This window comes from Pelodiscus sinensis, chromosome 9 (assembly GCF_052426305.1).
Source record: "Pelodiscus sinensis isolate ZL-2025 chromosome 9, ASM5242630v1, whole genome shotgun sequence".
In the NCBI taxonomy this organism is placed as follows: domain Eukaryota; kingdom Metazoa; phylum Chordata; order Testudines; family Trionychidae; genus Pelodiscus; species Pelodiscus sinensis.
Window position 1 is genome coordinate 505161 of NC_143060.1, and position 11545 is coordinate 516705.

The following is an 11545-nucleotide window of genomic DNA, read 5'->3' on the forward strand; positions in this document are numbered from 1 at the left end:
ATTTGTTAGAGCTCAGGGCTGTCAGGAACGTGTGCAAGCATTTTGCCCAACGCGTTACCAATCGCACAGTCGGCATACTCCCGGACAATACGACCACTATGTCCTATATAAACAGGCGGGGGGGTGTACATTCCCGATCCCTCTGCACAGAGGCCACTCACCTTTGGAACCCGTGTATCCAACATTGCATTATCCTGAGAGCATCCTACTTGCCTGGCATCAATAACATAATGGTGGACACCCTCAGCCGCAGTCGTCCCACAGACCACGAGTGGGAGTTACATCCATTAGTGGCAGCTTCTGTCTTCTGCAGATGGAGTTATCCACTAATCGGGCTCTTTGCAACCAGTACCACGTGCCCACAGTTCTGTTCCCGAGCGGGTCTTGGTCGCAATTTCAGGGGGACCCCTTTCTGATCCCATGGGACAAGCCACTACACTATGCCTTCCCGCTGGTGCCACTCATTGCCAGAGTCCTGCTCCAGATACACCTAGACAGGCCTCTCTGGTCATCCTGATAGCACTGTCATGGTCCAGGCAGACCTGCTTCCCATCCCTCCAATACATGTTGGTCGAACCACTGTATCCACTTCCTTCCAGACAAGATCTCCTGTCCCAACACCACGGCACACTGCTGCAACCCCAGCCACACAGCCTCCATCTCCATGCCTGGCTCCGCTCTGGCTCCAGGGAGATGAATCCTGCCACTCTGCCCGTGTGAAGTCTGTTCTTCTCCACAGTAGGAGACCATCTACCAGAAAGACTTACCTTCAGAAATGGAGACGCTTCACATCCTGGTGCCAGCAAATCCACCTTGACCCTCAGAATGCCCCACTTCCTTCCGTTCTGTCTCACCTTAAGGAAGGGGGCTTATCTGTCTCCATGGTCAGGGTGCACCTTGCAGCAATTGCTGCATTCCGTGAACAAGTGGACGGCTCATCAGTTTTTGCCCATCCTATTACCAAGAGGTTTTTAAGGGGTCCCCAGAACCTTTATCCGCCCCACAGAATGCCTGCTCCCTCATGGAACCTCAGTCTAGTGCTAGACTGCCTTATGAGACCCCCATTGGAGCCTATGGCCACGTGCGCTTTCATTCCTCACAGTGAAGGTGCCGGTTTTGGTAGCTGTCACCTCTGCAAGGAGGGCCAGTCAGATAGGGACCTTAATGGCTGGTCCACCTTTCCTTTCTCCATAAAGTCACCACCTCATTCCACATCAGTGAGCCTATAGTCCTGCCCATTTTCTCCCCAAAGCGTCCTACGTCCCCTAGGGATGCGATGCTCCGTACGCTGGACAGTCGTCGCACTCTAGCATTCTACATGGACAGACGCAGGCGTTCCGCAGAACAGCACGCCTCTTTGTCTGCTGCCACCCATTCCAGGGGTACACCCATCGCCACACTGATAGCGTCCCGTATCATCCACTGTCACGATCTTCATAATAAGCCCTCGACTGCTCTACCGAGGGCACTTCCACCCGTGCCACGGCAACAGCTACTGCTTTCCTGAGCGGTGTCCCTTCGAGCGACATCTACTGGGCAGCCACCTGGTCATCTGAACAGACCTCCACCAGGCATTGTGCCATCATGCTGCAACTAGCAGGCAATACAGCGGTGGCTACAGCCGTCTTATCCTCCCCCATTAGGCAGTAACTCCAGTTCCCACCATCCATAGTGGGCACTGCTCTGTAGTCACCATCAGTGGAGCACCCACGGGGACACCCCCGAAGAAGAAAAGGAAGTTACTCACTTCATGCAGTAATGACTGTTCTTCGAGGAATGTCTCCCAGTGGGTGCTCCACGACCCTCCCCTCTCCCCCTCTGCTGGCAGTTACATCTACTCTGGCACAATCGAGGAATTGAAGGGGAGGGGTCGGGCCGTGCATGAGACAGCTGTCAAGCTGCCAATGGTGTGAGCCACCTCCTGCGCATGCGTAGCCCGACAGTAAAGTGCTAGGGAAAAAGCTGCGATCTGCGGCTCTGGGGATGACCCGTCACCACCAGAGGAGCACCCCCAGGGACACACCTCGAAGAACAGTTGTTACTGCACAAAGTGAGTAACTTCCTTTCCCTGAACATGAGGGCTGTGTCTACACTGGCAAGTTATTCCAGAAAATCAGCCACTTTTCCGGAAAAACTTGCCAGCTGTCTACACTGGCCACTTGAATTTCCGGAAAAGCACTGACGATCTAATGTAAAATCATCAGTGCTTTTCCAGAAAATCTATGCTGCTCCCGTTCAGGCAAAAGTCTTTTTCCGGAAAACTGTTCTGGAAAAGGGCCAGTGTAGACAGCAGAGAGTTGTTTTCCACAAAAAAGCCCTGATCGCGAAAATGACGATTGGGGCTTTTTTGCGGAAAAGTGCGTCTAGATTGGCCACGGATGCTTTTCCGGAGAAAATGCTTTTGCAGAAAAGCATCCTGCCAATCTAGATGCGCTTTTCCGAAAATGCTTTTAACGGAAAGCTTTTCCATTAAAAGCATTTCCGGAAAATCATGCCAGTGTAGATGTAGCCGCTCAGTTCAAGCCAAGCACCAAATGGGGAGGGGAGAACCAACCCATCCACCTTCCACCCCCCCAGCCCAGCCCATCTCTATCCCAGGGCAGTGGAAAACTACTTTTTTTGGCAGACCACTTAGCAGGTGGCTGACAGGAGCACTGTATCAAATTCCTATCTAAAAGAAAGATAATTGAATACATTTAAAAAACAACCAATGGTCTGGTAGCACTTTTTAGACCAATGCAACATGTAGCTGGGGCCAGGGGGCACGGCCCTTGCTGGGCTCTCTCTCAGCGCTGGAAGGGGAGGTGACAGCCAGGTGGCAGATACATTTCAGCTCTACATAAGAACATCAGAACAGCCTGACGGGCTCAGACCAAAGGCCCATCCAGCCCAGTACCCTGTACTCCGACAGTGGCCAGCACCAGGTGCCCAGAGGGAGTGACCAGAACAGGGAACCATCCAGTGATCCCTCCCATCGCCCATTCCCAGCTTCTGACGAAGAGAAGCTAGGGACACCATCCCTGCCCTTTCTGGCTAGTAGCTATTGGTGGACCTGTTCTCCCTGGATTATTTTGTTCTTATTGGAACACCTGTTCCAGTTTGGGTCTTTCCGCCATCTCCTGGCAGAGTTCCACAAGTGGTTTGTGAAAAAAACAACTTCTTTCTTTTAAATCTGCTGCCTATGAATTTAATTGGGTCGGCTTCTTATGTTAGTGAAGGAATAAATAGCATTTCCTTATTCTATTTCCCACACCGTTCATCATTTTCCAGACATCTAACATCTCCCCCAGCCTTTGGTCATTTCTCTTCCAAGCTGAAAAGTCCCAGTCTTGTTAATCTCTCCTCATACGGAAGCTGTTCCTTACCCCTCATCATTTCTGTTGCCCTTTCTGTACCTTTCCCAGTGCAATATATCCTTTTAGATGGGATGATCAGATCTGCTGTGTGGGCATACCGGGACTTTATGTAGAGGCAATATGGTATGTTGTCTTCTTAGCTATTCCTATCCTAAGGATTCCCAATATTCTGTTAGCTTGTTAGTTTTTAGACTCCCACTGCACATTGAACAGGTGTTTTCGGTGGTTCCAAGACCTCTTTCTTGAGTGGTAGCAGCTGTTTTGTATCTAGGTTAGGGTTCTGTTTTCCCATGTGCATTACCTAGTATTCAGTGCTGATAAATGCAGTCTGCCTTTGTGATGCCCAGCCATCACGTTTTGTGAAATCCTGTCTGGCCTTTTGCAGTCAGCTTTGGATTAGTCCCTGTTCACCCCTTTCTCAAGAACCTCTGTAAGTTGAACAGCAGTGGTCCAAATGCAGATCCCAGCAGCACAACACTCACTCCTACTCTTTCCCGCTCTGTTGTTTGAGTGGAGAACCTGGCAATGTTTTCATGGGGATCTAACGACCCTTCCGTGGCTGGAATGCCCGGACTTTTGTTGTTCTTAATCACCCGCCTCCCTCTCTTTATAACCAACCCCTGCCCCAAAGGCTCAGCTGCAGCCAGCTCAAACCCTGTTGCAGTTAAGACCTGCCTCTGGAGCAGGGGTGGGTAAAAGGGCCTCTGTGGGCCAGCCCCAGCCCGCCAAGCAGGCGGATCCAGCCCACGGGGGTCCTGCTGCTCCCCTGCCAATCAGGGCCTGGGGGCAGAGGGAAGCGCACGGTTCCCTCCGCCCTGCCAGGAGCATGTGGTGCTCTGAAGCGCCGTGCACGCCTGGCCGGGCAGGAGGAGGCTTTGCGCCCCCTCCCCTGCCCCCAGGCCCTGATTGGCCCGGGTGTAGGGAAGCACGGGAAGTCTCTTCCTGCCCTGCCAGGGGCATGGGTGCTTAGTGGGAAGGGGGGGCAAAGGGGCTCCCCCACGCCCAGACCAATCATGGTTCCCTGGGGGGGAGGAGCCCGAAGCATCCTGGCCCCGCCCCTCCTTTTGAGGCCCTGCCCCTTCCGGAGTGGCCTGGGGCCACTTGCAAAATGTTTGAAGCAGCCCCTGGCAAAGAACGCTTGCCCAGCCCTGCTCCGGAGTCAGGCCTGCAGCTCCGAGCAGACCACACCTCTGAGCTGCCCCGGCTCAGACTCAGGAGGGGCAGATGGCACCTTGCATGGGCTCTCTCCGGTCTGCCTCCTGCAGTGTGCAGCAGCCCAGCGGCAGCACTGCCCTGGGGGCACCGGTGGCAGCCACGCGAGGGCTCCCCACGGCGTTAGCTCCGCTCCTCGGAGGGTGCCAGGTCCCCACCAGCCTCCCAGTGTCCCCACATGGGTGCTGGGTTCTCACCGCTGAGCGAGGTGACTAGTGAGGACGCCCAAGGGCTGGACTGACCCTATCCAGCCTGTTCAGGAATGGTGCAGCAAAAGGGGCAGCGAGCGAGGTGGCAAGCTGCTCGAGGGAGTCCCGTCCAAAGCAGCCTGCAAAGCGCTTCACAGCACTGGGCGACTGGGCAGCACGAGGGAGGGGGCGTGCCACGGAGAGAAAGGCAAACTAATGCGCATGGGAAACCATCGTCCCCACTGTATCCCCACACGACGGGGCCGAAGCAGCCGCTCCACGCCCCAGAGGTCCTGGGGTCGCTGTGGCTAGTCAGGGACAGCCTGACACTGGAGCACCTCTAGGGAAGGGGTCTCACAAAAGACTTCTTGGAACTGGGACAAGGTCAGAGAGAGGCAACAGAACGGCTGCCGCCTGAGGAGAGACTGCAAGGCCGGCCGTTCTGCTTGGAAGAGAGGTGCCTGGAGAGGGGGCGGGTGCAGAGGCCGTGGCTAAGGAAGTGCTCTTTACTGCTGCCCCCACACAAGTCACCTCAGGATGCCGGTCGGCAGCCCTTTCCAGCAGCGCTAAGGATCCCTCGCACAGTGCCCAGCCCCCCGGGCTGCTGTGGAAGCCAAAAGGAAAACTGAGCTAAAACAGAATGAGAAATAACGTCCATGGAGGACAGGCCCACCAGTGGCTGGTCGGGCGCAGGCCCCCACTCGGGAGCCCCTCGACCTCTGACTGCGGATGCTGGGCTTGGCCGCCGGGAGGGCTGCCCTGTTCTGCCCGGCCCGGCACAGCCACTGTCGGCAGACGGGCCATTGGTCTGGCCCAGGGTGGCTGTTGGTCTGTCCTCACGGGGTGCGCTGCCCTCTCCCCAGGAGGAACTCCCTACTGTGGGATGACATGCGCCGAGCTCTACGAGAAACTGCCCCAGGGATACCGGATGGAGAAGCCCCGCAACTGTGATGACGAGGTGTAAGTGGGGGCGTCGGGCTGGGCCTCGGCTTTGACCCTGGCCACAGGCACGCGCAGGAACCGCGGCCTTTTTGTGCAGCCCTGGCCTGCTTGTTTGGTCTCTTGGGGATGGGCTGCAGGTCCCATGATGTGGTCCCTGTGCAGTAGGGACGGGAGAGCTGGCAACCTCCCCTCCCATGATCCAGCGCAGGGCAGTCTGCTGGCTCCCTGGCTGCCACCTCCCCCGCCACGTCCTGCTGCGCCCTCTCCCCTAGGTACGAGATGATGAAGCAGTGCTGGCGAGACCGTCCCTACGAGCGCCCGCCCTTCGCTCAGATCTCCATGCAGCTCGTCCGCATGCTGGAGGCCAGGAAGGTTGGTCTCCTGCTTGCTCCCCAGAGGGGCTGGCTTCAGCTCCATCCTTCCCTTAGCTCTAGACTCAGGCCCGGGGATCGGCCTGCACCCGAGGGGGAGGCAGGGGTGGTCTTGCAGAGCAGCCCCACACAGTCATGGCAGCTGGATGGCAGAGCTGCTGGAGCCAGTGCCTCGCCCCGCCAGGCCCCGTGCTGGGAGCTGCTGGAGCCAGTGCCTCGCCCCGCCAGGCCCCGTGCTGGGAGCTGCTGGAGCCAGTGCCTCGCCCCGCCAGGCCCCGTGCTGGGAGCTGCTGGAGCCAGTGCCTCGCCCCGCCAGGCCCCGTGCTGGGAGCTGCTGGAGCCAGTGCCTCGCCCCGCCAGGCCCCGTGCTGGGAGCTGCTGGAGCCAGTGCCTCGCCCCGCCAGGCCCCGTGCTGGGAGCTGCTGGAGCCAGTGCCTCGCCCCGCCAGGCCCCGTGCTGGGAGCTGCTGGAGCCAGTGCCTCGCCCCGCCAGGCCCCGTGCTGGGAGCTGCTGGAGCCAGTGCCTCGCCCCGCCAGGCTCCGTGCTGGGAGCTGCTGGAGCCAGTGCCTCTCCCCGCCAGGCCCCGTGCTGGGAGCTGCTGGAGCCAGTGCCTCGCCCCGCCAGGCCCCGTGCTGGGAGCTGCTGGAGCCAGTGCCTCGCCCCGCCAGGCCCCGTGCTGGGAGCTGCTGGAGCCAGTGCCTCGCCCCGCCAGGCCCCGTGCTGGGAGCTGCTGGAGCCAGTGCCTCGCCCCGCCAGGCCCCGTGCTGGGAGCTGCTGGAGCCAGTGCCTCGCCCCGCCAGGCCCCGTGCTGGGAGCTGCTGGAGCCAGTGCCTCGCCCCGCCAGGCCCCGTGCTGGGAGCTGCTGGAGCCGGTGCCTCGCCCCGCCAGGCCCCGTGCTGGGAGCTGCTGGAGCCGGTGCCTCGCCCCGCCAGGCCCCGTGCTGGGAGCTGCTGGAGCCGGTGCCTCGCCCCGCTAGGCCCCGTGCTGGGAGCTGCTGGAGCCGGTGCCTCGCCCCGCCAGGCCCCGTGCTGGGAGCTGCTGGAGCCGGTGCCTCGCCCCGCCAGGCCCCGTGCTGGGAGCTGCTGGAGCCGGTGCCTCGCCCCGCCAGGCCCCGTGCTGGGAGCTGCTGGAGCCGGTGCCTCGCCCCGCCAGGCCCCGTGCTGGGAGCTGCTGGAGCCGGTGCCTCGCCCCGCCAGGCCCCGTGCTGGGAGCTGCTGGAGCCGGTGCCTCGCCCCGCCAGGCCCCGTGCTGGGAGCTGCTGGAGCCGGTGCCTCGCCCCGCCAGGCCCCGTGCTGGGAGCTGCTGGAGCCGGTGCCTCGCCCCGCCAGGCCCCGTGCTGGGAGCTGCTGGAGCCAGTGCCTCGCCCCGCCAGGCCCCGTGCTGGGAGCTGCTGGAGCCAGTGCCTCGCCCCGCCAGGCCCCGTGCTGGGAGCTGCTGGAGCCAGTGCCTCGCCCCGCCAGGCCCCGTGCTGGGAGCTGCTGGAGCCAGTGCCTCGCCCCGCCAGGCCTCGTGCTGGGAGCTGCTGGAGCCAGTGCCTCGCCCCGCCAGGCCCCGTGCTGGGAGCTGCTGGAGCCAGGTCCTCGCCCCGCCAGGCCCCGTGCTGGGAGCTGCTGGAGCCAGTGCCTCGCCCCGCCAGGCCCCGTGCTGGGAGCTGCTGGAGCCAGTGCCTCGCCCCGCCAGGCCCCGTGCTGGGAGCTGCTGGAGCCAGTGCCTCGCCCCGCCAGGCCCCGTGCTGGGAGCTGCTGGAGCCGGTGCCTCGCCCCGCCAGGCCCCGTGCTGGGAGCTGCTGGAGCCGGTGCCTCGCCCCGCCAGGCCCCGTGCTGGGAGCTGCTGGAGCCGGTGCCTCGCCCCGCCAGGCCCCGTGCTGGGAGCTGCTGGAGCCGGTGCCTCGCCCCGCCAGGCCCCGTGCTGGGAGCTGCTGGAGCCGGTGCCTCGCCCCGCCAGGCCCCGTGCTGGGAGCTGCTGGAGCCAGGTCCTCGCCCCGCCAGGCCCCGTGCTGGGAGCTGCTGGAGCCAGGTCCTCGCCCCGCCAGGCCCCGTGCTGGGAGCTGCTGGAGCCAGTGCCTCGCCCCGCCAGGCCCCGTGCTGGGAGCTGCTGGAGCCAGTGCCTCGCCCCGCCAGGCCCCGTGCTGGGAGCTGCTGGAGCCAGTGCCTCGCCCCGCCAGGCCCCGTGCTGGGAGCTGCTGGAGCCAGTGCCTCGCCCCGCCAGGCCCCGTGCTGGGAGCTGCTGGAGCCAGTGCCTCGCCCCGCCAGGCCCCGTGCTGGGAGCTGCTGGAGCCAGTGCCTCGCCCCGCCAGGCCCCGTGCTGGGAGCTGCTGGAGCCAGTGCCTCGCCCCGCCAGGCCCCGTGCTGGGAGCTGCTGGAGCCAGTGCCTCGCCCCGCCAGGCCCCGTGCTGGGAGCTGCTGGAGCCAGTGCCTCGCCCCGCCAGGCCCCGTGCTGGGAGCTGCTGGCTGGCAGTGACGCACGGGGAAAGGCCGGGGGCTTTGCAGCCGAGCAGGGTCAGAGTTCAGACTCCTGTCCAAGCCAGCGCCCAGAAGGTTTGGAGGGGACAGCATGGCTGGCCGAGGCGTGCGCCATGGGGCCAGCCCTACTCTGGGAGCCATGCTGCTGGGACAGACCCGCTCTGCCTGGTGTCCCACCCTTCCTGGGACTCGAATCCCTGCTCTGCACCTTACCCAGCGAGCCGCAGCCCAGCCCCAAACTGCCGGGGCCGGGGAGAACACTGCCCCTCTGGCCCAGGGAGGAGCAGCTCCTCACCCCAGCGCAGGTCACGGGGCACCAGGCCGGGTGTGTGGCCAGCCCCACTGCGTTCACTTGGGCAGCAATCGGCCCGGCCGCTGTCTGAGCGAGACGGGTCCTGCCACCAGGCCGGGGTGTGCCGGGAACAGGCTGCCGGCAGGACGCTCTCAGCCACCTGACGCCATCTCTCCCCACCCAGGCCTACGTGAACATGGCCTTATTCGAGAACTTCACCTATGCTGGCATCGACGCCACAGCGGAGGAGGCCTGAGGGCGAGCAGGGCACCGCGCCGGGAGCCCTGCACAGCACACACCTGTGCACCGCACGTGGACACCGGCCAGCCTAGGCCAGGGGAGGGGCACTGCCTCTGCCCACGTGGGGCACGCTGCCATGGCCGGCCCTGCTCCCCAGCAGCTGGAGACCAGGAACTGCCCTTGTCCCAGACTAGGACCAGTCTGGGGCTGTTTCTGGTTAACATGACTCCTGCACACTCTGCAGCCAGGCTCCTGGATGGACTGCAGCTGTGGGCTGCACACACAGGACTGCACCCGCTGCCCTCTCTCCAGCTTCTGCCGGGCAGCTCTGTACCACGGCAGGGCCGCCAATGGGCCAGGCTCTCCCCACTCTCCTTGCTGCAGCATCATGGGGGAGGTGTGATGCAGCCCCTGCTGCCCATGGGAGGCATGAAGACTTGTGCTGGTAAGACAGAGCTGGAACAGCTCCAGGGCACAGCTCTTCTCTGCCCCTACCTCCTGCATCCCTGCTGCCTGCCTGCGCGCTCTTGGACTGACTAGCTGTGCGGGTGGGTCTGTCTGGCGCATGGAGCCAGCCTGCTGATGTGCAGGGCTGTGCAAGCGTTGCTCCCGGACGCTGGAGACCCTCGGGGGCAGCCCAGGCAGAAGGACCCTGCTGCCCGCTCCTTTACCCCACGGAGGAGTGAAACTTCCGAGGCTCAGCCGCCGGCTCCGCTCTGCCCTGCCACCACTGGTGCTTTGTCGCTAACAGGGGTGTGAGGGATTGGCTGGCGCCCTGCCTCTGTGAGTCTAGAAGGACACTTAGACCCGCTGGTCTGACTCCCGCTGGGGCATTGGTCCGGAGCCCGCTCTGGGGGGGAGCTAGCGGGCTCAGGAGCAGGCAGCGGGATGCTGGGGCTCGTGCCCACGAGGGCATCAGCGTCCTGGCTGTCACAGAAGCATGAAATGTGCCTGACTGAGCCGCTTGTCGCTCCCGGAAGCCTGGCTCTGACACCTGGTTTTCAGAGGCGGACTAAGGAATGAAGCCCCCTTGTGCTGGCCAAAGTGTCCTGTCTGCCAAGGCCAGGGAGTGAACAGCCCGGGAGTCATCTCGTGACCCATGCCCAGCCTCTGCCAGACGGAGACAGGGACCCCTCCCCGCCCCGCCTGGCTACCAGCCATCGGGGGACCTGCCCTCCATCAATCTGTCCAGCTCTTTGGACCCTGTTAGTGCCTTGGCCTGCCCAGCAGTCGCCAGCACGAAGGGAGAAAACTGTTCCCCTCAGCCTCTGAGGACAGGACAAGCAGCAACGGCCTTAAGCTGCAGCAGGGGGGTTTGGGTGGGACATGAGGGAAAACGTCCTGCCTGTCGGGGGCTGAACTGGGATAAATTGCCGGGGGTTGTGGACTCCCCGTCCCTGGGGCTATTCCAGAGCAGGCTGGACACGCGCCTGCCAGGGCTGGGCTAGGCGGTGCTGGGCCCTGCCGCGAGGGCCAGGACTGGACTCGATGGCTCTCGAGGTCCCTCCCCGTCCTAGTGCTCAGTGATTCTAAGTTCCACAGGCTGACTGTGCGCTGAGTGCGGAGAAACGTCCTTCGGTTTGTTTGAAACCTGCTGCCTTTTCATTTCATTGGGTGACCCTAGTTCTCGTGTTACGAGAGAGTAAATGAGTCTTTGTCTCTGCCTCCGCCCCGTCACGGTTCTAGACCTCTGTCCTAGCCCCTCCCGTGGGGTCTCTTCCAAGCGGAAAGACCCAGCCTTATTCACCCTGCTGCCCTTTTCTGAACAGTTTCCAGTGCCCAGAGCTCCGTGCTGCGACGAGGTAACCACGTCCACAGGCAGTTCTCAAGATGTGGGCAAGCCAGGGATTCCCACAGAGGCAGCGAGATATTCTCCGTCTTATTATCGTACCCTTCTGCCAGGGAGCAGCCGCAGCAGCCAGGGCCAGGTTCAACATTTAGAGTCGCCGCTCTCCATCCATCCAACCCACAAGTGGCTTGAGCCCCACCCAGTAACCAGGGAAATTCACACCCCACCCGTGGGTGCCTCTGGGAGGCCATGCTCCCCCTCGCAGACACCCAGTCGGAGCGTAGAACACAAGGGAAGTCACATGGCACTCGCTTGGGAGAGCACCCCGCGCAGGGCTCAGACGCCAGCCAGGAGCGCCAGTCCCACCCGAGCAGGCGGGCTCCTCGGTCCAGAGATCTGAAAGGTCCTTGCCACGCCCAGCCCTTCGCTGCACCTCACGGCCAGCCAGCCCAAAGCCGCAGCCACCCGGCTCGCCTCCCAGCCTAGCCCGCGGAGGAGAAGCATCTTACTTGCTCTTCTGGCCTCTCTGCAGCCCCCTGCTGCCCCTTGTCACCCTCCGCCCCCCCCCGCAACCCCTTGTCACCCTCTTCCTCCCCCCGCCCCTCTGCTGCCCCTTGTCACCCTCTGCCTCCCGCCACTCCTTATCAGCCTCTGCCCCTCCCCTCTGCTGCCCCTTGTCACCCGCAGCCCCCC

The 11545-nt window shown here is 62.7% G+C and overlaps 1 protein-coding gene across 2 annotated transcripts in view; it reads left to right on the plus strand.

The window, feature by feature from the left end:
* TIE1 (tyrosine kinase with immunoglobulin like and EGF like domains 1) overlaps positions 1-10727 on the plus strand; it is a 75234-nt gene extending 64507 nt beyond the window's left edge. For both annotated transcript variants that reach the window (XM_089780360.1, XM_075914584.2), the window contains 3 exons: positions 5620-5716; positions 5971-6070; positions 9008-10727. In XM_089780360.1, the coding sequence (XP_089636486.1) occupies positions 5620-5716; positions 5971-6070; positions 9008-9079 (269 nt within the window). In that variant the 3' untranslated portion in view covers positions 9080-10727. The remainder of the gene's footprint in view (positions 1-5619; positions 5717-5970; positions 6071-9007) is intronic.
* The last annotated feature ends 818 nt before the right edge of the window (positions 10728-11545 follow it).